Genomic DNA, 24588 nt, shown 5'->3' with positions numbered 1-24588 from the left:
TCGGTGCATTTCGCTAATCAAGCTCCATGTTGGACGGCGGAGCCTCGACCTTCTTCGCTGGGCTCCGGGCCTGCGGCGCCCTTCGCCCGCCGGCGTTGTCCTGGCCACCACCGAAGAACATGTTGCCCATCATATCCAATAGCGGGTTACCCTGTCTGGGGATCTTGATGGCAAAGTACTGCTCGCCCATCTGTGCCAGGGCATCATCCCAGATCCCAATCTCCCGAATCTGCGCAGCATAGTGCGCGGTGAGCTGCCGGAACAGATCCCCGCTGCCGCGTTGAATGGCCAACAGCAACAGGGCGATGAAGTTCAGCAACGGAAGCGCGGGGTATACACGAATGTCAGAGCTGGCGCTACTGACTTCTTGCACACCCAACGAGGGATTCGAGGTGGATAGCCGCGAGGTGAAGATGAGGAGCGCCTTGTTCGCGCTGCGGAGGTTGCCGGTCAGGAGGTAGGGGAATACGGCGCGCGAGGCATAGAGAGCTGCCGTATGCGGGTCGTCGCTGGTGTACCACTCGTATTCGAGTTTCGCCAGGGTTTCTGCGGACTCCGACGTTCCTAGAATCAGGTGTTTCTCTGCGTCGTATGGGTCGTTATCTGGGCCCGCCATGTCAGCAATGCCATCAGGATCAGACACCAGGACAAACCCACCTTCGGCGTAGACAGAGCCAGCGGCGTGATGCAAGTCCGGATCTCCTCGCTCCAAGGGACCAAACTTCCCGCTCCATCCAATGATTTCCTGTATATACCGTTTCCGCGTAGGCTCCTCGGAGGGGAATTCTCGTAGCAGTTCGATGAGACGCTCTAGATCGCATACATAGTTAGCACACCATGAAATGAGCGTGGCGGCATATGATAGACTCACTCTTTCGAGCCCGGGTTTGCGCATCGTCCGCCGCACTGGAGATCTCCCACTCTGCCTTGTTGTACACCTCCAGGACCAGCATAATCGCCAGGTCTCCACCACTGGCCGAGGCGCCCTGTTGGGCACCGGCCCTCAGCAGCTCCGTCGCACCGCCAGCCAGGAGATCTGCCGCTGCATCGTAGTTAGCGGCCTTGATGTACCGAGCCGCAATGACGCGCAGCTGTTGGTGGGCTTCGTAGTAGGCACCGGAGGCGATTCTAACAGAAGGGCGGTCAGTCAAGATGCAGATCAAGAGATGCAGTATATATATAGACATACTTTTCTCGCTGGCGAGCGATTGTCTTGTCGATGCGGGAGGTCATGTTGGTTGGGGTGGTGGTGAAAACAGGAAGAAGGAGAGTTAAGTTCTGCCACTTTTGGTGGGGACGAACTTGCCTCTTGCACTACTTTGGAGACTACCCAACCATTGTTCCAGATACTTAGATGTACCATTTTCGACCATGCCGACATGAGATAAATATCTCTTCGTCAGCATGAACCGGGCGACTTTTGACATCCAGCCCCTGCACCGCTTCGGCGGTTCCAATACGACCATCCGACGACCCAAAGTAAGAACCATTCGCTCACTCCCTTGGGCTTGTCAGGAGATCCGAGTAACATATTCGAACAGGAAATCGCCTGCTTTTCGTATGATGATCAGCGCCGCTTTTCGCTGGGAGATGCATCCCTGTCTTACTACTATCCACCGCGTCTGCCGGCGGATCTGAATGTTGGCTTTGACACCTTCCAGAAGCTCAACGATGTCGCGGATGAGCATCTGGACGCGCTGTTGGATACGATCATTGCCTATGAGAAAGAGACCAAGAAGAAATGCGAAACCGATATCGTGACTTGGCGAGGGATGATGACCAAAGTGAGTGTATCCAGACCAACAAGGAGCGATCAAATGTTGATCGGAATTTGCAGATTCTGGCTGCTCCATATGATATGATGAATGGGTATGTAGAGTCTAGTTCCGAGACTTTGCGAGACTGATGATTTCCCTCAGCTTTGAAATGAATGCGACATGCTTCCAGGTAGGGCAACCCGGGCTGCCATTGAAGTCCCTTGACTAACTTTCCCACAGGGCACCATGTGCGTATCAATTCATCATTGAAGATAGCATGGCTTGTTGACACATCCCAGATTTATTGAAGAAAACAACGCCTACAAAAACCAACAGAAGGAAATCCAGCGCAATCAACGGATGCCGCCAGGGATGGCGTCCCAGGAACTGATGATGTACTGGGGTATGCTATTATTTTTCTTCCAGAGTGGCTATGACTGACTCGCGCAGGCTACAAATTCGAAGCAATATCTGTGCTTCGACAACCGTGGGATCCGTCCTCCCGCGAGGAGATTGAAGGGCGCGAGGAAGCAGTCGTCAACAACAGCGCGCAGTATTGTTCTGTGGCCCGCACCGGAATGGGTAACGTGCGCATGATTCTCGGCGGGGAGGTGGATGCTGGTACGTTTTCGAGGTCTTCATATATTGGGTGCATCTAACCAGAGCAGTATGGGATTGCAAACCGGATCGAAAAGAAGATCCCGTCCACTGGGTTGAGCTCAAGACGTCCGCAGAGATCCGAAATGACCGCGACATGGTCAAGTATGAGCGCAAACTACTCAAATTCTGGGCGCAATCGTTTCTCCTAGGGGTGCCCAAGATCATCGTAGGGTTCCGCGACCAAAATGGGATTGTCCGCAGCCTGGAGGAGCTCGAGACGGCGAGTATTCCCGGCAAAGTGAAAAAGGTGGGCAGAGGGACCTGGGATGGGAATATTTGTATCAACTTTGCGGCGGCATTCCTTGAATGTCAGTATTGATCTGTATTTTTTGGGTCTAATCGAACTAACTTCGATCCAGGGCTCAAACAGACCATCCAGGAGGATGGGTCATGGAGAATCCGCAAGCAAGAGAAGTCGCCGGTGATTGAAGTGTTCAAGTTGGAGGAGCAGGGCCATGGAGGGATTCTGTCCCCGGCGTTTACCAGCTGGCGATCCGCAAGTACTATGTAATAATTCTTCATCTCGTTCATCGGTCGTAGTTGGGCGGGGCTCTTAACGTGGGTCGAGCTCCATGAATCATCAATCCCAAACTCCACCTCTTTCACTTCACCCCGGCATGGATTCCAGCTCCAGTACGGGTTCGCCTGGCACGGCCCCGGGGGCGATCCGGTCGCGTAAAACGACCAGTATCGCCAAGCGCGCATGCGATCAGTGCAAGTTCCGCAAGATCAAGGTAAATCCCTCCGGCCCCCTTTGTCGGCGCATCGGAGGCTGAATTCCCGACCAATTAGTGTAGCTTGTCGCAGCCCTGCAAGGCCTGCGAGACCATGGGCTTTGAATGTACCTTTTTCCAGCCCCAGAAGAAGCGCGGTCCAACTGGACAGTAAGTGCGAAAAATGCCGGAACAAGTATGCGGCTCACGGTTCTCCAGTCGCGTGTCGCAAATTCGCCAGCAGCAAACCCTGGGGAGTAGTCCTCAAGAATCCCTCAAGGATGCCTTTCAGTACCAGGCATCGCCGTCGATCGACCAGGCACAGCCGGCGCCCATGTCGGGTGCATCTTGGACGCCACCGCCTGGTGGAGTGTCCATGTCCATATCTGGATCAGGCGGGATGCCGCCCGCAGCAGCTCCAACCTCTGTCGCAGGGCCCTGGACGGCCGAAACGACGCCCTTAGATTCTCACAGCAGTAGTGCAATGGGCTGGAAGGAGCCCACCGATGTGGAGTACTGGCTGCCAGATAACCTGGATGCCGAAGTGCCCATATTCGGGTTCCAGGGAAGCAATATTTACCTCAAACCATCTCTTCCTTCCATCGTGCAGCCCGTGTCCGATGCATCTACCATAGGCATGACTCCGCAGGATCCTCAAAGCATGCCCTTTTCCCCGACTGTGGGCTCTCTGACATCAGACAGCCAAGAGCCAGATACATGGCCGTCTTCAATCATCGAAGCCAACATGATCCCATGGATTGATGTCTACTTCGACCGACTGCACCCGACCCTGCCGGTACTAAGCCGGTCTTCGCTTTTCACACGGATGCTGTCGCAAGAGCATCGGAAGAACCCCCAGTTTGGAGCAATGCTTTTGTCTCTCTGCGCTTTCTCTCTAACTCAACCAATCGAAATTAATGAACGACCCACGACTTCATCCCGCGCTTCTCAGGCACGATCTATGATGGACGCAGCCACGAAAATGCGGAGCTGCTCCGATTTCGGGGAACATCCCACGATCGAAGCGGTCTTGACGAGTTTCTTTCTTTTTGGTTGTCTCTTTGGCAGTAATCAACATAATGCGGCGTGGCTGCGACTCCGAGAAGCCCTGGATCTTGCGGCTACGATGGGGCTGAATGATCCAGATTCATATCGCGAGCTCTCCGGAGAAGAAAAGGGTCAGCGCTTACGGACATATCTTGTGCTATCGATCACAGAAAGGTGGGGTACAGCCCTGCCCACTTTATGAAGTACTGGCTAACATGCTATTGTAGAGCATACGCTCTTCAACGGCGACATCCCATCACATTTTGGGGAAAGCCCGGATTCAGCATGCGCTCAGTACACGACTTCATCCACGATGCCACGAACAGCCTGGTCTCTGGAATCATTGTGCACAACGAAAAAGACGCCGAGGGAATGATGGGTCTGGCACGATTGATGGAATTATTCGACGCCATCGACGAAGATGTCATCGACTGCTGGAACCGACGATGCGATATCAACAACGGCTTTTGCCACAAGCTCACCGCGGCCAAGGCACTGTCGATCCATCAGAATCTCGACCGTATTAATCAGGGTGAACGGTATAAAGGATATGACTGGTTTGAGCGAGCCAAGGCCGGCCGTAGCTCGGAGACGAATCACGCTTTCATGGCCATGGGCCTGCGCGAAACACAAGCAGCGGATGTTTTTATCACGCAAAAATGGCTTCAGAACCGGGTTTGGCTGCTGTGCTCGACTCATGGTCTTTTGGGTGGTCATTCCGAGCGGCCTGAGTTGAGTTTTCATTATCCAGTCTCCGTTGCAGAGTCGACTCTCCAGCTTTGCGTGTCGTTACGACTTGGTTCGATGGAGGCCCACGGGATTGGATTGGTATGTTCTCATATGGCCACTATGTTTCGAGGGAGTGAACTGACATACATCCTAGGCGGAGAAATTGTTCGATATTGCCACTGGTGCAATTGATGTCTTTTGCAACATGAACACGGCTTCCGGAATGGCGTCGATATCCAACGCCACAACGCTACAGGGTCTTACAGAGGACTTTCTGCTGCTATTGACAACTTTTCGTGGAGGAAGCCATCCATATCTGGAGAAATTTAAAGCTCGCCTGCGGTCATTACGAATTCTGGGAGACAAGATCCTAGATTGGGCCCAGCAATGAAATCTTTTTACGTATAATAAATAATGTGTCTCCATGGGCACTTTTAATGTATCGAGCTGTTGTATATACGAAATCACAAACCACCTGCACTGCTGCAATGACAGGGATTTATGTACAGGGGAGAGAGTCTAGAATTTCTCTGACTCGTCCGAAATAGCCTCTCCAGTCCTCGCCTCCACCGATGTCTTATAGTTCCGCCATTTCCACATGGGTATCTTCGCAGCGTACATCTCATCAATCTCGGCAAAAGTCCGGCCGCGAGTTTCAGGCATGAAGAAAAATACAAAGACAATAATAGCAGCCATGCAGCCCGCAAAGACAAGATAAGTCTTTGCACCGAGGTTCGCCGCGTCGGCGGAGGTGAGCTGCGGAACCGCGAGTGTGGTGATCACGGCAGTAGTCTGCGCACAGGCGATGGTATAGGACATGGTATGGTGGCGGAGCTTTGGGGTGGCCATCTCCGAGGGCATCAGATTGGATAGGGAGAAGAAAGACGAGGCCCAGAAGAAATTGAAGATGAATGACAACGCGGCGATGCCCAAGGTGGAGTGCGGGTCGTTTGTGTTAAAGGCGAGACCACCCGCCAATGCATCGATGACGAACAAAACACTCATTCCAGCGAAGGCCGTCGGTCTGCGGCCGGCGCGGTCGATCACGAATGGCGCGGCGATGGTGCCAGCCAGAGTACAGCAGGATGCAATGATAGTCAGCGAAAAAGCATCACCAATTCCCAACTCCGTGAGGAAGACGGTCGTGTAGGTAGTTGAGAGGATGATGCCGGAGATCTGATTCAGAGAATAAAACGAGCCCGCCGTGAGGGTCCTTTTGAGATGTTCTCTGCGGAAGATGTGCCAGAACTTGACGTCGGTCTGCAGCTCGCGTTCGCTCTCTTCGCACAGCGCGATGAGACGTATCTCGGCTTCGACCTGGCCGTCGCTGAACCCGCGTAGTCGGCGGAGATTGTGTCGTGCGCGCTTCATGTTCCCCTTTGACATGAGCCATTGCGGACTCTCGGGGAGAGGAATGGTGAGTACGAAGAGGATGACGGGGATGACGCATTGGATGGCAAGTGGAATCTGGTAGGAAAGGTGGTTATCGAGCTTCTCGGTGCCGAAGACGATTACCGTTCCCACAACCCCGGCGGTTAAGTTGAGAATATTGATTGAGCTGACGCTGCGGCCTCGCACAGAAGCGGGCACGACCTGTTATTTTGAGTTAGAAATGACGGCATATGTTTTGAGAACGAGTGCAGGCATGCCTCTGACAGATACAAGGGCGCCGTAGCATTTGCAATTCCCATGGCCAACCCGCTAATCGAGCGTCCTCCTACAAAGGCGCCTAGATTAGGGGCAAGGACTTGGAGCAAGGCACCGCCCACGGAGATGATGTAGGCAGCGACCAATGGCCATTTCCGGCCAAAGTGAAAGTTCAACGGCGAAGCGACCACGGCGCCGATGATGGAGCCGACCAGAGGCACAGAGAATATCAGGTTCTGATTGCGCGCTGTGAGCACATACTTCCCGGTGGCTGGATTGAGACCTTGGAACTTGGCGACCTAAGTATAGACAGTCAGTACTTGCGTTGAAGAAGAGACGGTAATATGCTCACAAAGGGCGTCAACGCCGCAACGGGCGAGATCAACTTATCATCATATCCGAACAGGAACGACGCTGCCCCAAAGACAGCGCATGCAAAGACCAAGAGCGCGTTAATCGCGCCGCCTTGCGATCTCAGCGGTTCTGATGAAGAAGAAAGGCCAAGGTGCTGGATCTCGAGGTCCTGTTTCTCGCGAGACATGATTGACCAAAGCGAACGCGCAAAGCCTGAACGCCCCCAGCGGCCACTGGCATGGGGGTTGTTCATGGTTTATATGGCGAGGACATCGAGTCGAGGAGATCTGATCGCATGTCGTGAAGTTTGATTCCCCAGATCCGCTCATCCCCGGGTTTATTATTAATGGAGTTTCTCCGAACCCCAGGCGTCATCGACTCAGCGGTCGATGATCTGTACGGTTACCAGAGTCTGCAAAGCTGCGGTGCATATCTCCACGTTTCAAAAATCGCCGTTGATCCTGTCGCTGCCGGGGGTTTCGCCGACGATCCTCCGTGCATGCCGACGGCGCCTCCGACCAAGTTCCGGTGAGACGACGTCGAAGTGATATCCCCTGTTTTCAAACAAGAATGGGATCACCGCAGTTCGGCGTTGCGAGATTAGTTTCGCCGAGGAATCTGCATGCCAGCAGAGCCATGTGAGAGCAGATAGATGTTCTCAATGTTGCCATCCAGCTCTTAATTTGTTTTGCTGAGAACACATGCCAAGCCTAAAATGTCTGTTCTCACAAGCGCACCGGATCGAGACCTACATGTCCTTGAAGAGAAGCAGTCGCATTCTACGAGCAAGCCACACGAGGCCCATACAGAAACAACTTCTCGACGCCGGCCCTCGTTCCACTTAACCGCGCCCCATGGATGGCTTAATGATCCTTGTGGCCTTGGATACGATCCTGCAACGGGAGTATATCATCTCTCCTTCCAATGGAATCCATACGGCAACGACTGGGGCAACATGTCCTGGGGCCATGCTACCTCTTCGGACCTTGTTTTGTGGAAGATATTGCCGCACCCGATCCTGACGCCCTCTGCTGAATATGACCATTGTGGCGTCTTCACGGGATGTCTACGAGCAACTGATATCTACGGTCAGCCGGGGGCTCTCACAATGGTTTACACCTCTGTGGGGCATCTCCCCATCCATTATACATTACCGTACGTCCCTGGTTGCGAGTCTCTCAGTTTAGCAGTCTCGCATGATAATGGGAAGACGTGGCTGCGTCAGGATTGTAATCCTATCTTGAAAGGTCCGCCTGAAAATATTCAAGTGACGGGGTGGAGGGATCCTTGTCTTACGGCTTGGAGTGGAAGCCAACAGCAGCAGAGCGATTCACCAAGTCTCTACGGATTTATCTCTGGTGGGATTAGCGGAAAGACTCCCACTATCTTCGTCTACGCCGTCCAGCCCACAGACCTGCGTAAATGGAAATACCTCGGTCCTTTGATTGACGTCGGATTGAATTTCAGTCCATCACGTTGGTCGGGCGATTTCGGCGTGAATTGGGAGGTTGGCAACCTCATGACCCTGGCAGATAGTGCCGGCACGTCTCGAGATTTTGTCATCATGGGAACTGAAGGATGTCTATCTTCCAGTCTTCACAATGATCCCAATTCAGCTTGGTACCGGCGTGTTGCGCGCGCGCAACTTTGGATGTCCGTCAAACCCAAAGAATGCGGCAACATCACCGATGATACATTGACAACATATGCGTTTTCTGGAATCTTCGATCACGGCTGCTACTACGCCGCGAATTCTTTTTGGGATGCTCAGACTTCGCAGCAGATTGTGTTTGGATGGATTACGGAGGAAGATCTTCCTGATACCCTCCGCCATCGGCAAGGATGGAGCGGCCTGATTACACTTCCCCGGGTGGTCGAGTTGAGGACGATACGTCATGTTATTAAAGCGCGCAGCTCTAAGCTGGACTCCATCACCTCGGTTGAAGCAGTGCCTAGTTCGTCCAGGTCTGACACAGTCATAATTCGTACTCTCGGAATACGTCCTGACCCACGACTGAGGCGCCTTCGAGAGGATGCACGGAAGAGCCAATTGAGAGGCATATCCTTGCCTGTTCCCAGCGACGGTATTTCTACCAATATGCCGTTGACAACATCTCGATGGGAACTAGACGCCGAATTCTCTGTTAATCAAACGTGTGGGCGTGTTGGCATCGAGATTGCGCATAGCCCCGGTAAGATCTTCGCCCAGTCGTGTTTTTTTTTGCGTTATTGACACACCATCTGCCACTCAGACTTCAAGCACTGCACCACACTCTCTTGGAATCCTCAGGATGAAACATTCACAATCCACCGTCCCCAGCCTACTAGCGACAATATCAACCAGGGATTCGAGTCCGCACCACACACGCTTTTTACCTACTTTAACGAACAGGGAGAGGAGGAAGAAGAGTCTTTGCGTGTACATGCCTTCTTCGACATGAGCGTGTTGGAGGTCTTCATCAATAGTCGGACAGCCATCTCAACTCGGATCTATCATCCAGCGGACCGGTGTTTCGGGCTCCGATTCTTTGCGAACTCGATACATGATGACCGGCAACCCGCAGCGGTTCTTGTTCGTGGTGAGTCGTGGGACGGGCTTGGTGTATAATCCATACAAAAGCATAGAGAGGCTTTCACAGAGATGCAAAGTAGTTAAGATTGCATGGCATCCGCACGGGGATGAATGCAAGAAGAATGATATATTAAAACAGAGCTCGAGAAAGGACCTAAATAAGCAAGATGCACCCGTCTTGAGTCAAGTCACCATCATCACATCGTACACCGTTCACAGGCTCCATTGCATGATCGCAAAACAGAAATAAAAACAAAGCCAGATCAGTTTCTGCTTCTTGCCGTAGTACACCCGGGTTATATGCATGGGTATCAATTCATAAGGATCAAAAACGATCAAAGCATGAAGGAAAAGGAAGGAAGAGATGCTACATAGAGCGCCATTTCAGAACCTCCAACTTGGAAGCGCATCCTTGCCGTCTCGTTGATAGATGCGCCAGAAGTATACCGGGATACCGGTGATAATAAAGACGACCACGATGAGGGCCTGCAATGGCTCGGCGATGACGGCGCGACTCAAGAGAAACAAACTGACGCAGCAGAAGATGATCGGGGTGGAGATCCACGTGCGATATGGGCGTTCCAGGTAGGGTTCACGGATGCGTAGGACAATCAAGCCCAGCACGGTCAGGAAATAGAAGGTGTAGCCTGCCACACCATAGAATGTTACCAATGTCTTAAATTCGCCCATGACGACATAGATGGTTGTCAAGGCTGCATTGAAGGCCATGGCGTTGATTGGGGTGAATCCAAGACGGGACTCGTCCCCAAACAGTTTCGAGATGGACTTGCGAGCCCAGGAGCGCCGCTGGAGTCGGCCACCGCCTGGGGGACCTGAGGAGGGAGTCTCGTTACGCAGACCGAGGCGCCCGAATAGTGACGGTAGGTAGCCTTCTTTACCGGCTGCGTAGACCAGTCGGCCGCTGGTGAAGGTGGTCGCGTTTAGGGAGCCGAAACAACTGCCTGACACAACCAGTGCGAGAATGAGGGCGCCAACGCGACCGAATACTTTCCCACCGAACTGGACGGCAACAGTGTTGCTGGTCTGAAGAGTATCGTGATCCAGGACCAGAAAGTACGCGACATTGGCGAGCAGATAGCAGATGATGACCAGCGGCATTGCCGTGTGGATCACTCGCGGCAGGTCGCGCTTTGCGTTTTTGAACTCACCCGTCACGTAATTCGTCTGGTCATCCTGTCAGTGCCGACCATAACCGAAATTTGTTCAACTCACATTATCCCAGCCGTCGAATGCCCAGAGTCCTGCGTACAGGGCCACTGCAAAATCGGAGATTTCTGTGCTTGTTCCTTCAAACCAGCCGCTCGTCTTCCAGTCCTTACTTGCGCTGCCTTGAGAAGAGAGCCCCGTCACAGCCACCACAATGCCCGTCACAGTGACACCAATCAGGGCAACAAATTTGAAGAACATGAGCAGGTCTCCCAGGCGAGTTGCAGCCTTGGTAGAAATGCAGTTGAATAAAGTCACCGCAAGGAGGCCGCCAAATGCGACGCCCTTGTTGATCCACGGGCTGACATTTTCCACGTCGGCACCGATAAACGCACGCACGACGTACTCGCCGAAAATAATGGAGATGATTGCGGCAGACCCAGGCTTCAGGACCAACACCGCGCACCATGTGAAGAGGAAGCCCATCAATTCTCCAAAGATCTTAGACAAGTAAATCTGCGCGCCGCCGTTGAGCGGGATCGCACCTCCCAGTTCTGCGTAGCTGGCCGCGCCCGTCCAGGCCAAAACCCCGGCCACTGTCCAAACAATGAGCGATGCGCCCGGTGATCCAGCGTGCGCATTCACTGCACTTGGAGACGAGAAGATCCCCGATCCAATAATGAGCCCCACGATCAGCGACAGACCATTCAGGTATGTCAAGGTCTTATTTCTCTCCAACGAGCCATCCACCTGCTGATCCAGCGCCGTCGGCGACCCCAGAGGAGCATATCCAGCCTGTGTTTGCGAGAGTGGGAAGAGATTTCGTCCAAAATCAAAGGCTGAAGAGACCGAATAAGATCGCATGGGCCGCTGACGGCCCGAATCTAGCCCGGCATCGAGGTGAGATTCGGCGAGCGGGTCTTCGTCTTCGAGCGAGAGCTTGCGCGAGGACGAGATGCCATCTGGTGACGAGGAGCGCGAGGTCCCGTCTACTGAGGCGGGCGAGGAAGAGGCGAGCGAGGCGAGTTCGAGGGAGTCTCTCGGGGCGGCGAGATTGCCATTCTGAGTGGTTTGTGAGAATGCGATATGCGACATTCTCTCTCTGTCTCTCTCTCTGGATTGGAATTTATAAATCGAGTCAGGAGAGACAGGCAGGAGACTCCATTGCCGGGAGTGTGTATCTGTTAACGCAGTAGAAGAGGAAAAAGAAGAACAAGGGGGTTGATTGTCGATCCCCCGTGACGTGACTAAGTCAGTCGGGTCTCGATCTCTTTCTTCCTTTCTTTGTCTCGGTCTGACCACGACGACTCGGACATGAACCTCCTGGCGCCATGCCGTAGCTGCAGGCATGGTTTATTCACCCGGCCACAAAGAGCAATCTCGACTTCTGCGCCTTCACAGCAATCCCCCCCGAAACGTCGCCGCTGGCTAGGCGTTCTTGCTGTCGGGACCGCAGCAGCCGGCGCAGGCGCCTATTACCGCTCGGAAAGTTCGAATTCTTCAGCGACCTTGAACCCAGATACATTCACCAAGTACTGTCTCGTATCGCGCGAACCGGTCTCCGCGACCAGCAGCATATTCACGCTCCGCCCTCGGACACCCAGCGTCGCCAACTATGATATCTACGAGAAAGCATGGCGCGCCGGGATCTGGAGCGTGATGTTCAAGCAGCCGCAGCTGCAAATTGGGCGAGATTACACTCCTCTACCGACGACTGCAGCAACAACGCTAAGTGTGGATGAGGAGAACGAGGGCTATCTGCAGTTCTTCATCCGGAAAGATCCGTTTGGCGAGGTTTCGAGGTACCTGCATAACCTCAATATCGGGGCCGAAGTTGAGATTCGAGGACCGCAGATAGAGTGTGCTATTCCGGAGGATACAAGGGATATATTATTTATTGCCGGCGGGACGGGCATTGCACCCGCTTTGCAGGCGGGTCATTCGTTGCTCAACCGGCGCGGCGAGGCCCGGCCTAGGATTCATATTCTGTGGGCGAATCGCCGAAGCGAGGATTGTCTTGGTGGGCAAAGCGATACCTTGAAGAAGCCCTCAGCATCTCGGTCCTGGTTTAGTGGATGGTTTGGAGCATCTGAGAGCAGCAGCAGTGGCACCACTCCCCCAGCCATTCCCGAGCAAGAGAAACCGACTTCACAGATTGTGCGCGAGTTGGAAGCCCTGAAATCTCAATATCCGGGCCAAGTGACCGTGGACTACTATTTAGACGAGCAAAACACATTCATTGGGACCAAGGATATCCTAAGCTTCACCGAATCCACCCGCCCGACAGACAGCTCTCGCCGGAGCAAACTGATCTTGGTCTCGGGTCCCGACGGCTTCATCAGCTATATGGCCGGCCCCAAGCTTTGGGCCCAGGGCAAGGAGCTCCAGGGACCTCTCCAGGGGATCATCAAAGAGCTCGATCTGAAGGAATGGGCCGTGTGGAAGCTTTAATGTCATTATGTTGTATCACCACCAGATGCCTGTAGCATATTTGCATATACTGGGGGAGTTATGTTGAATAAAACAGTAGCCACTGTTCTGTCTCGTGTCATCACATCACCTTTTCTCTCCAATGAACCGGGTTGAAGGTCACATCCATCCCACAGCCTCATCTACTGGCCCGTCGCAAAGTCCTCGAGGTACTTGACCAGCTTCTGCGCGTTCTCCAGTGGCACAGCGTTGTAGTTGCTAGCGCGCATACCACCAACACTGCGGTGACCCTTGAGACCCTGGAGCAATCGCTTCTCCGCGCCCGCGAGGAACTCCTTCTCCTTGACCTCGTCACCGCCGTGGACCCGGAAGCAAACGTTCATGCGGCTGCGAACGCTCTTGTCTGGCACCACTTGGTACACCTGCGGATACTTATCCATGACATCGTAGATGAGCTTTGCCTTGTGGTCGGCGATCGCCTCCTGGCCGCTGACTCTTTGGGTCCCGAATGCAGTCACGAGATTGGCCATGACCTGGCCGGCAATCCAGAGGTTGAAGATGGGCAGGGTGTTGTAGAGCGAATTGTTCTTGGCGATTGTGGCATAGTCGAGCACAATTGGGCCCGGAAGACCGCCGATGTTCAGCCGCTGCAGGAGCGCAGCTGGAGGCGTTGCGGTTTGAGGCGGGAGTAGATCCTTGCGGACAATCGCGATGGTGATACCTGTCACTCCGATGTTCTTCTGTGCGCCACCCTGTATAGAGCGTTAATAAGATGCAGCCCTAGAGAAATGAAACAAACCACGTACAAAGATAACCGCGTACTTGCGGACATCGACTTTCCGGCTGAGGAAGTTGGAGCTCATGTCTGCCACCACCAGCCGCTCATCCTCAGCATCCTGGCCCAGCGCCTCCAGAGACTTGGGGAAACTCTGGAACTCCACGCCATCCACCGTCTCATTATCGCAGAAGTAGACAAATGCCGAACCCTTGCCGCCCTCCTTCTTGGTCGGAGTCAACGACCAGGTCTCCTCGGCGGGGATGGTGCCGAATTTCCCACCATTGGCCTTCTTCGCGTCCAGCGCAACATTCACATATTTCGCGCCGACCAGTCTGGCTGCTTCCTGCGAAGCCTTGAGCGACCACGAACCCGTCACTAGATAATCCAGCTTCAACTCCTCCTCGACCTCCTTTTGCAGACGCTGGAAAATCAATTCATCGATCTGCGCCTTGTCAGCGCTGGCGTTGGTTTTGGAGATGTCCGCCTCGGCGCGACGACGTCGGCGCTCGACCCAGACTGCAACCAGATTGTGTACGACGGCGCTGAACTCTCCGCTGCCGCCGGCTTGCATGAAGAGGATTTCATAGTTGTCCGGGATATCGAGAAGGGTGGTCAGGTTCGCCTTGGCTTCGTCGAGGATCTTGTTGGCGGCGGGGGAGCGGTGCGAGATCTCGCCGAGTCCGAGACCCGAGTCGTTGTAGTTGACAAAGGCCTTGGCGCCAGCTTCGACGACGGGGGTTGGGAGAGGCGCTGGGCCAGCTCCAAAGTAGGAGACTTCTTGCCGGGTCGGCATGATCGCGGTGGCTTCGGTGGTGGTGGTGGGGTATGGGAAAGAAGAAGAACAGAAAGCGGGAGAGGAAAAAATAGTAGAAGGTAAAGTCGACCCGCAACCTGCTGGATCACAACGTTACATATGTACCAGAGCACAAGAATATGTACGGACTATAAGCTTGTCCTTATAGATTCACCGGGTGAAACTGTACTTCGTTATAGCCGAGAACCCTGGCGGCTATGGCGGGGTATGAGTCAGATGCTATTGAAGCCAATTGATGGCACCCATTGTTGCTCTCTGGTCGAACAATGGATCTGCTTGATCCGAACAGCAGCAGTGCAGAGTACAGTTGTGGGTGGTGGTGCTCGGCCTGCTTGATGTTGAGCCGGGTCTATAGTTACTTCCCAAGTTTCTTCAGGACGAGTCCATACTAGATCAAGAGTACTGGGTCATGATTGGTTTTTACAATATAGAAAACAATACCTATCAGATCAATTCCTTTTTTGTTTGGTTTTTGGTTTTTTACGTTAGAGTCAAGTTAATATGGTAACTCAACATTCGGCTCGGCTCTGCTCGCCATGACTCTATACATGAATTCTCTCCGACATCGGCAGATCCATAATCACGTGATCGTGATTTCACCGACGCCGGTCCGCTGAGTCATCTCCTCTACTAATCGGGGCGTCCTCATTTGCCCGTGATTTTTCCCTTGGTGACTCGGAAGGACTGCTTGACTGTAATTGCTCGGAGAGTTGGACGGTGCGCAACATGACTGTGAGTGTCTCATGGCCCAACTGGTTTCCAGCCCAATTGACTGACCTTCCTCGGCCCATGCAGTCCCGATTGATGCCATCCGCCAGCGCTGGCCGGCGTTGGGTCTTGCTGCGCGGTTCTGTCGCCAGCTCTGTCGCTAGAACGCAACAGCGCCGGAACTTCGCCTCCACTGGCGTCTTCTTCTCGCAAGCCTTTCACTCCCAGCTAGAAGACCCCGACACAGCCGCGGTTTTCTCCTCCATGCAGGCCTCCAAGGCCGTGCCGCAGACCCTTACCGAAAAGATTGTCCAGCAGTACTCCGTCGGGCTCGCCAAGGACAAGTTCGTCAGGTCGGGCGACTATGTGACCATCTCACCTCACCGGTGCATGACGCACGATAACTCGTGGCCGGTGGCCCTGAAGTTCATGTCTATCGGTGCCTCCAAACTTCACAACCCGGACCAGATTGTCATGACCCTCGATCACGACGTGCAGAACAAGTCCGAGAAGAACCTACAGAAATACCAGCAGATCGAAGACTTTGCCAAACTACATGGCGTCGAATTCTACCCGGCCGGACGCGGAATCGGACATCAAATTATGGTAGAAGAGGGTTTCGCTTGGTAACGTTGCATTCTTCCTGCAATTCACATTCTTTACTAACGAGAGGAAGGCCCGGGACCATGGTAGTGGCCTCGGACAGTCATTCGAACATGTATGGCGGACTAGGTTGTGTTGGAACTGCTGTCGTACGGACAGATGCTGCGAGTATATGTTAGAACCCTTCCTGATTCTCTTGCATGACCCTGGATCTGATATGAGACATAGGGGCGACGGGGACCAGTTGGTGGCAAATTCCACCAACTACCAAGGTCACCTTGACCGGAATCATGCCTCCCGGCGTGACGGGCAAAGATGTGATTGTAGCCCTCTGTGGACTGTTCGATAAAGATGATGTCCTGAATCACGCTATCGAGTTCACTGGCTCTGAAGAGACCATGAGAAGTCTGCCCGTCGATGATCGGTTGACGATTGCAAATATGACTACCGAATGGGGTGCGCTGACCGGTCTATTCCCTATCGACGACGTGTTGAAGGGCTGGCTGAGGGCTAAAGCGACGACTGCCGCCATGGGTCTAGCCGACGGCCCTTTCAAGACCTTGGCCCCGCAGCAGTTCACCCATCAGCGCTTGGAGCAGTTATTTGCAAATCCCTTGACTGCCGATAAGGGAGCCAAGTACGCCAAGGAGCTCTATTTGAATTTGTCTTCGCTGTCCCCGTACGTGTCGGGCCCTAACTCCGTGAAGGTGGCTACTCCTCTTAATGAATTGGAGGCCGCCGATATCAAGGTGGACAAGGCCTACCTGGTCTCTTGTACGAACTCACGCGCTTCTGATATCGCCGCCGCTGCCCGCGTGTTCAAGGAGGCCGCTGAAAAGAATGGCGGTCAAACCCCTAAGATCGCGGATGGCGTCAAGTTCTACATTGCCGCCGCTTCTATCCCTGAGCAGATTGCTGCGGAGGAGGCAGGTGACTGGCAGACTTTGCTTGATGCCGGTGCCACGGCTCTGCCCGCCGGGTGCGGACCTTGCATTGGCCTAGGTACTGGTCTTCTTGAGCCCGGCGAGGTTGGCATCAGCGCCTCTAACCGCAACTTTAAGGGCCGGATGGGCTCGACGGATGCTAAGGCGTACCTATCTAGCCCTGAGATTGTGGCGGCGAGCGCCCTAAACGGTAAACTCTGTGGACCTGGCTGGTATCAGACACCCGAAGGCTGGGATGGTGTTATTCGGGGCGAGGGTGAGAGTCCGGACCGCATGATCACGGCGGAGGAGGCTCTCGAGAAGGTGATCGGCCAGATCGATGAGCTTGTGGCCGACGGCGAGAAGAAATTTGCTCCTGAGCCGACCCAGGCCGAGGCCGAAGCTTCTTCGACAGACGATGCCTTGGTTGAAGTGTACCCTGGATTCCCTGAGCGGGTCTCCGGTGAGATCGTCTTCTGTGACGCCGACAATATTAACACCGATGGGATCTATCCGGGAAAATACACCTACCAGGACGATGTGTCCGTTGAGACCATGGCTGAGGTGTGCATGTCTAACTATGACGCCGCGTTCTCTTCAATTGCTAAGCAGGGCGATATCCTGGTGTCCGGCTTCAACTTTGGCTGTGGCAGTTCGCGCGAGCAAGCTGCCACTGCCATTCTGGCCAAGCAAATCCCTCTCGTGGTGTCCGGCAGCTTCGGCAACATCTTCTCGCGGAATAGCATTAACAACGCTCTAATGGGGCTTGAGGTTCCACGCCTAATTAGCCGTCTACGTGAGGCTTTTGAATCCGACGACAAGGCTCTAACGCGTCGCACGGGCTGGACGTTGACCTGGGATGTGCGCCGCAGCCAGATCGAGGTACAGGAGGGCCCGAACGGACCTAAGTGGACGCACAAAGTCGGTGAGCTGCCACCGAACGTGCAGGAGATCATCGCCAAGGGCGGCCTGGAGAAGTGGGTTAAGAACGCTATCGGAGCTTGATCTTGAGCGGATTGATGGTGGAATCTGGCGTTAGACGTGATACCCGAGCTCTTTTGTGCTATATACAGCGCTTCTGTTGTAGAATGTGTCGGTGTTGCGACCAAAATGTACAAAAAGCAGTTTTTATTAAAAAAGCGCATCATTGAATCTTTGGCTTGTTTTGTACTTAGTCTGATCCTCTCTTACGCTCGGAGATCGACCCATGCTAAGCCCCGCGTTGATCAGCTCAGCTGCTCAGCCTCGCCCTGTTCGAGCAGCAACAATTCCCCTCTGCAACATCTATGGCTATTAACATGTTCATATAGACTCAACATGGACCCTGTCACTGTCTTCGGCATCATATCAGGAGGCGTCCAGGTCGCTGGGGCTATCCTCTCCACAGTCGACGGGCTAAACAAGCTACTCGGTAAATTCAACGATGCCGATCTGACCATTGGATCCTTGATCCGCGAGCTAAAATGCATCCGAACCGCCTTGACGAGCTTGCGCGAATGGGCTGAGACCAATGCGCGTGGCCCGACGCCGGAGGAATATCTCGAAGGCTTGACGGTTGCAATGGACGGGTGTCAGACCGTCATGGAGGTGCTTGAAGAGGACGTGTCGACTTTGGTGCGAGGTACACATTATGATGGCGCGATGAGGTTCAGAACTCGTGTCAAGGTGATGTGGAATGAAGAAGCTATGCAAGCGCATCAAGGGCGGCTACATGCCCAGGTACTTGCGCTACAGCTATTGCTTCAAGTCTGTCAATGGTGAGAGTCAATTATGTTTGTCTAGTTGAACATGAACCAGCTAACGACTGACAGCCATTCATCTACCGAGCAGGTGAAACTGCTTAGAAGAGCAACTAATCGTCAGATCATTCGCAAGATCCACGATGACACCGTCACGCTTCGGTCGAGTCGCGCTAGCCAGATATCACGGACATCGAGTACTGTTCCCAGTAGCAGACTATCAATGCATGACCAAACATTTGATTTTGACCCGACCTTAGCAGCGTCAATGGTCTATCGCCGGCCTACACAGCAGCCTCAGCATGTTCGGGCCATCTCAACACCAGAGAGCCACTCGACTACGGGCGGCCATAGTCCATTTACTGATCAGAGTTACAATAGCAGTCGAACAGGGACACTTGAAATGAATTCACCAACAGCTTCTCGGGAAAAGGTCTCTGCGCAACAACAGGGTTATGCCACCTTGCCGAGTAGTCCGTCCGGGCTGGTGTATCCATGGCAACAAACCAGGAGTGTATCGTTTAATCAAGTATCTCGACCTACCCTGAATTCAATGAGACGATCAGAGTCGGACTCTACAGCCTCTCGAGGAACCATGAGATCCTTGGGATCGCGAAACAACGGAAGGTTATCGTCTTTGCTTGAGCGTGTGAATCCGCGCAAACGTCAGAATTCCTTCGCTCTGTCAACAAGAAGCTCAGCAAATCTTTCTATGAGTCCAACTTTGAGCCGACGAAGGCGTTCCCGAGAACCGAACTTCAATACCAGCATCGACCTCGCCGCGGCGGATAGCGCGTCTATACCGCCGATTATCAGAGCCGCTCAAACTGGTTCGCGTGAAGAAGTGGAACGACTAATCGACCGCGGCTGTGACATTGAGGCTCGTCACTGGCAGTCCAGACGTAATGCTCTGTTAGTCGCTTCGCACTGTGGGAAAGAAGAGGTAGTTGATATACTGGTCCAGCACAACGCTCGACTCGACGAGGTGGTGCAGATTCTGCTTGAGCATGGAGCGGACATTGAAGCCATGGACGGCTCAATGATGACGGCACTGCATTATACATGCCAGGGCGGGCACCTGGAAGCAATGGAGATTCTCTTACATCACCGAGCCAACATTGAGGCAGTAGGTCGAAATCGCAAGACCCCTCTGATATGCGCGTCCGAGGCTGGTCAACTTAGGGCTGTCGAACGTCTTCTCCAAAGAAAGGCTTCCCTCTGCAGCACCGATGATACTGGCATGACAGCTCTCCACTGGGCTGCGTACAATGGGCACGAGGAAATTATCAGGCTTCTGAGTGAGAGAAGAAAGGCCTTGGGAACAGTGAATAGTATGGGACGAACAGCTCTACATTTGGCAGTCATGCAGTCTCAATTCGCGGCAGTAGAGCTACTACTACGCATGGGTGTTAGCCCCGGCCAATCATGTAGGGCAGGTCTCACGGCCCTGCATTATGCTTGTCTTGCAGATAATCCTGAGATCGCGAATCTGCTGCTTGTGACGGGTTCCAACATTGAGGCCGAGGATCAGCTCCAGCAAAGACCGATACATCTCGCCGCTGCGCGAGGATCAGTGCGTCTTCTCGATCTCCTATGTGACAAGGGCGCATCACTTGATGCCCGGGACGGCATCGGAGACCGACCCCTTGGTGTTGCATGTCGGTACGGACAAGTCGCTGCTGTACGGAGCCTGCTCGATCGAAAATCTCCGTTGTGCGTCAAGGTTGGAGCCAATTTCCGAGAAGACTCGCCGCTTTGTCTGGCTGCTATGGGTGGCCACTTGCAAGTAGTGTCGCTGCTGATTGACCGGGGAGCATCGACTACCCGGAAAGACAAGGATGGACGGCAACCATTTCGATATGCAGCGTACCACGGCCACCCAGAAGTTCTGCAGCTGCTTCTTTCATGCAGTCACATTCCCGATCTTGATATTCCTGACCTCCTTCTCATGCCAGAGGCAATCGGGTTCTCTGCGCAGTCTGAGATCTCCGACGAGAAAAAGCGGCAAGTTGACGAGTTACTTAAACAGGCCTTGGAAAACCCCGACTCTTTTAGAAATGCTGTTCCCAGCTTCCTCCGTGGCGGGGACCAACGGGAGTCTTACGAGAGAAAATTCCGTCCTCCAGCTCAGATGTCTCGTGATATCCCTCGTTCTGGAGATCCTCAGGAACTTCCCGGCAATTTGGAACAGGGGCTACCGAGTAGTCGGTCCACGACACCAGAAGGTATGCGTCGGAATGCTCAAATAGCCACCATGCCCCCGGGCACTGGTGTTCGTGATCTGAGGCAGCCGGATCAGCCAGATCTGCCTCCCCATCTAGTGGCACTGCTGCGAGAAGCGAAAGACAGATCATCCTTGCCACAACTTGAACAACAATCAGCAGAAGAAACTAGGCAGTATGAACACGTGCCTTATAATATTCCAGGGACATCAGCAACATTTATTCCTCGGCCTATACCTGTTCGATGGCCATCTCCACCCATCCAGGCTCCTTCTTCTGATGGGTTTAGGGCCGGGCCTTCTATTCCTATTGTTCCTTCCCCCGTCTCAGTGTTGGAGCAACAGGATGATGCGGCATACATTCCCCGAACGATGCTATCCACCCAGGAGTTAATTCTGCCCAGGTTTCAGTATGGGTCAATGCCTTCTCTTCAAAAGGCCAGCCATAACAAAGACCCTGGTTCTGGATCTGACTCGGAGTCTATTTCTTCAGTCTACACTGCATCCGAGGGAAAAGCCGAGCCAGACACAGATGTGAAGGTGAGTACGGGTATTCATGAAGTTCGCGAAGGTGTCCACGAACTAGCTATCCGCACTTTGTGAATATTGTGTTGCGGATGTCCTATAGTTTCTCTCTTGATAGGTTATAAATAGTCTCTATCTACATAAGCCGTCTAGTCCTTCACTTCTATTCGCAATTTGTAGATACTCCATTGTGGGTGAAGGGAGCTATGCTTTATTTCTTTACGATGGGACGAAGCTATGACTGACAACTGATACGAAGGGCACGAGATAGGGCTTGCAAACTGTTAGGTATATACAGATTGAGATCCAAGATGGTGAAATTGTAGCCTCATTTACAAAAAGATTTCTGATCAAGTTAGGGCACATTAAATTCCTCCACATGTCCGCGTTTCCTTCCCCACACCTTCATTCCCTCCATGAGGCCATTGGCAAAGTCCGCATTGAACTTAGCTCCGGACTCAGGCCATGCAACTCGTCCGTATCTCCACATTGCCCAAGTCTCTGCCATAGTCCCCTCTCGGGCTCGTAAAATACCCATGGCTATATCAACCACCGGCGGCCGCTGCCGCTCGTCGCAGGAAAAGAAAACAGTAGCACCACAAGTACCGCAAAATGTGCGAAGCACACCCTCGCTCGACTGATAGCTCTTGGATGAACCAATCAACATGTCTGAAGCTGGAGTGGGGGATATATGATCGAGAGGGACAAACAACCACCCGATCACACTGGTGCCATTGACTAATCGGCAGTCATCACAAAGATCAAGGCATGCTAGCCATTTCGTCTTGTCTGTCGGATATAAATAGTCCTTACCTGCAGGACTGTCGACAAACTCCTGTCGCGGGCGTGAGATGTTGAAGGACACACCGCCGCAGTGACATTGGGCTAGCAGAGTATCGTCCAGGGACTGTGAGCCTGCATTTGACAGAGTTGGAGTCTGGGACACGACTGATTTGTGTATCTCCATTTGACGCCCGCCTACAGAAGGGACCAACTCTGCGAGCCCTCCATCAGGCGAGTCACTAAAGCAATGTTGAGTGTACGTCCACACAGTCGGGTCATTGCTAAAGTCGAAGATTGCGCTGGCAATGTACCAGTTTTTATCGTCATGCCCCCGGTCCCCGATCTGACAGCCGCAGGTGGTGCAGAAGTACCGGGTAGACTGTGACTGGGCATGCGCATACGGTGTGAGTTTGTCAAGTCCTGACGGCGCGATAAACTGTGGCTCAACGCCATTAGGCAGCCTGGAATGGAATGAACAAAGCGTGCCGTGGGTGTAGCGGCAGACGCTACAGTGGCAGAGATAAGCCTGGAGGGGCAGATCTGGCGCCGCGACGGTGATGGTGAATTGGACGCTGCGGCAAAGGCAACGTGCAGTCAAAGTCTTGCTTGCAGTACTGGTCATGGTGATTCTATCAATACTTGAATGTGTTGTTCAAAGTCCACTAGGATCGAGGATCCTTGGTGAGATGAGTCCAGAGAGTGGGGTACAAAGAGCTCGTATTCGGCAAGATGGTTGATCCAGGCCTACCTATCGCGTTCATAACTAGAAAGACAGAAATTACCCAGATTCGATACCAATGGCCCTATGACAACTGGATGTACAAAAGGAAGAGTTTTTGTTTTAAGCTCCCCCAGGTCGTATAACCTCTGGCTGGGATCGTTGGTTAGGGTTAGATCTCATGCTCACCACGGCTGGACACCATTCACGTTGATGGCTTTCCCCTCGTCAGCATCACGCTTTCCTTGTACGACATCTTTTACAAAATTCCCCCCAACTGAGGGCTCGAGAGCGCCGATCTAGATGTTCATCAGTCAGCCTTGGCGCTTTACAATTGCGCTTGATGCTCACCTTCTTCAGAGTTTCTGGGCCAATACCGGCCAAACCAGTCGCGAGGAAGCCGGGTGAAACAGCAAAGACTTTGACTCCGTCCTTTTTGAGGATACGATACCACTGTCGCATCATCATATTGAGGCCCGTCTTGGAGCTGCGATACGCCTCTGTTGGATTCAGTGTGCTGGGTTTGGGCCATCCAGCATCCGGCAAAGCGTTGAGTAAAGCATACTGTGCATCCATCCGTTCTGTGTCGACAAGGGGAGATGTGCCGCTCGTGATGAACAGCAGCCGCGGCTGGGCTGATTTGAGCAACAGCGGGACAAAGAGCGAGGTCGTAACCTGGGCGCCGGTGACGTTGGTATCCCACGTTTTGTTCCAGCCTTCCCTGAGACTGAGATCGCCGGCTTGCATTGCACGGTCAAAATTGGCGCCCGCGTTGTTGATGAGAACATCAAGCTTGCCGTATGTCATTGTCACATAATCAACGGCACCTTCAATTGAGGCATCGCTCAGAACATCAATTTGGACTACGCGGAGAGTGCTGCAAGTCTGGGGAATCTCTTTTAGGAGCTGGGCGCTGGCTTCTTCGCCCTTCGCACGATCGCGACTGCCAATGATAATGTTGTAGGGGATCGACTCCTTGCAGAGTGCTCTGACAATCTCCAGGCCGAGTCCAGCGTTGCCGCCAGTGATGAGGATTGTTTCTGCGGTCGCCATTGTGAGGATTGTGGTTGCTCAGAATTGTGAAAAAGATAAGAAATTCGCGTGGTATCTAGTGTTGGATACAGACGGGTTGAGCCTGCTTTATATGTCTCGAGCCCGGAGATAATTCTAACAAACGACGGACATAGTTGGGTACGGATTTGCATCGAAATGCATACCGGAAAGGGTTTAGCGTTCCCGCCATATACGCATTGCAGAGTCAAAATCTAGACGTACAAGGGTCCCACATGGAAGTGCAAATCACGAAGCAATCAAATCTCTGATTCTGAGAAATCTGGGAATGCCCAACAATTTAGGACGGCGAAATAACTAATACATGACTTATACACAATGGGAAATATCAATGAGGGGTAGAATCCCTGTATGTGACCTGTAGGAATTCCAGTTCTATCTTTATAAATAAATTTACTTGTGGAAGGAGTAACGAAAATAAATGAGCTGTTACAGAGAGAAGGCAAGCAGGATAGGGGAACAGGAGATAACACAGATCGAGCTGAATAGACAACGTGTCACAGAAGAGATGCATGAGTATCAGACTTAATTAGTTTGATAGATGGTCAGATCGATCGCCTTATCAGGAACGCTCATTAGTTCTAGCATTCCCAAACGTGCGCTTGCATTTCAATGTCCAGTATAATTCC

The 24588-nt window shown here is 53.1% G+C and overlaps 15 protein-coding genes across 15 annotated transcripts; 9 read left to right on the top strand and 6 right to left on the bottom strand.

The window, feature by feature from the left end:
- Nucleotides 1–13: 13 nt before the first annotated feature.
- N7510_005555 (protein GET4) lies at nt 14–1233 on the bottom strand (the record flags this gene model as incomplete). The annotated part of the gene is made up of 3 exons (XM_056977481.1): nt 14–810; nt 872–1128; nt 1190–1233. 3 exons carry the CDS (start codon nt 1231–1233, stop codon nt 14–16), a joined length of 1098 nt encoding a protein of 365 aa, XP_056833513.1.
- A 171-nt stretch (nt 1234–1404) lies between these two features.
- On the top strand, nt 1405–3193 carry N7510_005554 (DXO/RAI1 family decapping nuclease; the record flags this gene model as incomplete). Its single annotated transcript, XM_056977480.1, has 6 exons — nt 1405–1479; nt 1572–1788; nt 2208–2378; nt 2456–2725; nt 2777–2924; nt 2986–3193. The coding sequence occupies 6 exons, from the start codon at nt 1405–1407 to the stop codon at nt 3191–3193; spliced, it is 1089 nt and encodes a 362-aa protein (XP_056833512.1).
- Nucleotides 3194–3314: 121 nt separating this feature from the next.
- Nucleotides 3315–4379, top strand: N7510_005553 (fungal specific transcription factor domain-containing protein; the record flags this gene model as incomplete). The annotated part of the gene is made up of 1 exon (XM_056977479.1): nt 3315–4379. The coding sequence occupies one exon, from the start codon at nt 3315–3317 to the stop codon at nt 4377–4379; it is 1065 nt and encodes a 354-aa protein (XP_056833511.1).
- An 83-nt stretch (nt 4380–4462) lies between these two features.
- N7510_005552 (Transcription factor) lies at nt 4463–5098 on the top strand (the record flags this gene model as incomplete). Its single annotated transcript, XM_056977478.1, has 1 exon — nt 4463–5098. The coding sequence occupies one exon, from the start codon at nt 4463–4465 to the stop codon at nt 5096–5098; it is 636 nt and encodes a 211-aa protein (XP_056833510.1).
- A 327-nt stretch (nt 5099–5425) lies between these two features.
- N7510_005551 (uncharacterized protein) lies at nt 5426–7094 on the bottom strand (the record flags this gene model as incomplete). The annotated part of the gene is made up of 3 exons (XM_056977477.1): nt 5426–6499; nt 6556–6852; nt 6906–7094. The coding sequence occupies 3 exons, from the start codon at nt 7092–7094 to the stop codon at nt 5426–5428; spliced, it is 1560 nt and encodes a 519-aa protein (XP_056833509.1).
- A 159-nt stretch (nt 7095–7253) lies between these two features.
- Nucleotides 7254–9515, top strand: N7510_005550 (glycoside hydrolase family 32 protein; the record flags this gene model as incomplete). Its single annotated transcript, XM_056977476.1, has 3 exons — nt 7254–7435; nt 7640–9099; nt 9160–9515. The coding sequence occupies 3 exons, from the start codon at nt 7254–7256 to the stop codon at nt 9513–9515; spliced, it is 1998 nt and encodes a 665-aa protein (XP_056833508.1).
- Nucleotides 9516–9863: 348 nt separating this feature from the next.
- N7510_005549 (putative amino acid transporter) lies at nt 9864–11741 on the bottom strand (the record flags this gene model as incomplete). Its single annotated transcript, XM_056977475.1, has 2 exons — nt 9864–10664; nt 10713–11741. The coding sequence occupies 2 exons, from the start codon at nt 11739–11741 to the stop codon at nt 9864–9866; spliced, it is 1830 nt and encodes a 609-aa protein (XP_056833507.1).
- Nucleotides 11742–11960: 219 nt separating this feature from the next.
- Nucleotides 11961–13097, top strand: N7510_005548 (cytochrome b5 reductase family protein; the record flags this gene model as incomplete). Its single annotated transcript, XM_056977474.1, has 1 exon — nt 11961–13097. One exon carries the CDS (start codon nt 11961–11963, stop codon nt 13095–13097), a length of 1137 nt encoding a protein of 378 aa, XP_056833506.1.
- Nucleotides 13098–13258: 161 nt separating this feature from the next.
- Nucleotides 13259–14647, bottom strand: N7510_005547 (O-phospho-L-serine:2-oxoglutarate transaminase; the record flags this gene model as incomplete). Its single annotated transcript, XM_056977473.1, has 2 exons — nt 13259–13828; nt 13883–14647. 2 exons carry the CDS (start codon nt 14645–14647, stop codon nt 13259–13261), a joined length of 1335 nt encoding a protein of 444 aa, XP_056833505.1.
- A 747-nt stretch (nt 14648–15394) lies between these two features.
- On the top strand, nt 15395–16006 carry N7510_005546 (uncharacterized protein; the record flags this gene model as incomplete). Its single annotated transcript, XM_056977472.1, has 1 exon — nt 15395–16006. The coding sequence occupies one exon, from the start codon at nt 15395–15397 to the stop codon at nt 16004–16006; it is 612 nt and encodes a 203-aa protein (XP_056833504.1).
- A 263-nt stretch (nt 16007–16269) lies between these two features.
- N7510_005545 (Homoaconitate hydratase) lies at nt 16270–17907 on the top strand (the record flags this gene model as incomplete). The annotated part of the gene is made up of 1 exon (XM_056977471.1): nt 16270–17907. The coding sequence occupies one exon, from the start codon at nt 16270–16272 to the stop codon at nt 17905–17907; it is 1638 nt and encodes a 545-aa protein (XP_056833503.1).
- Nucleotides 17908–18219: 312 nt separating this feature from the next.
- On the top strand, nt 18220–18663 carry N7510_005544 (uncharacterized protein; the record flags this gene model as incomplete). The annotated part of the gene is made up of 1 exon (XM_056977470.1): nt 18220–18663. The coding sequence occupies one exon, from the start codon at nt 18220–18222 to the stop codon at nt 18661–18663; it is 444 nt and encodes a 147-aa protein (XP_056833502.1).
- Nucleotides 18664–18690: 27 nt separating this feature from the next.
- On the top strand, nt 18691–21465 carry N7510_005543 (ankyrin repeat domain-containing protein; the record flags this gene model as incomplete). Its single annotated transcript, XM_056977469.1, has 1 exon — nt 18691–21465. The coding sequence occupies one exon, from the start codon at nt 18691–18693 to the stop codon at nt 21463–21465; it is 2775 nt and encodes a 924-aa protein (XP_056833501.1).
- Nucleotides 21466–21742: 277 nt separating this feature from the next.
- On the bottom strand, nt 21743–22792 carry N7510_005542 (uncharacterized protein; the record flags this gene model as incomplete). Its single annotated transcript, XM_056977468.1, has 1 exon — nt 21743–22792. One exon carries the CDS (start codon nt 22790–22792, stop codon nt 21743–21745), a length of 1050 nt encoding a protein of 349 aa, XP_056833500.1.
- A 330-nt stretch (nt 22793–23122) lies between these two features.
- N7510_005541 (putative short chain dehydrogenase) lies at nt 23123–23941 on the bottom strand (the record flags this gene model as incomplete). The annotated part of the gene is made up of 1 exon (XM_056977467.1): nt 23123–23941. The coding sequence occupies one exon, from the start codon at nt 23939–23941 to the stop codon at nt 23123–23125; it is 819 nt and encodes a 272-aa protein (XP_056833499.1).
- Between the last annotated feature and the right edge of the window lie 647 nt (nt 23942–24588).

Source organism: Penicillium lagena (assembly GCF_028827675.1).
Source record: "Penicillium lagena strain IBT 129212 chromosome Unknown utg000003l_segment0_segment0, whole genome shotgun sequence".
NCBI lineage: Eukaryota > Fungi > Ascomycota > Eurotiomycetes > Eurotiales > Aspergillaceae > Penicillium > Penicillium lagena.
This window is presented reverse-complemented; position numbering and strand designations above follow the sequence as displayed.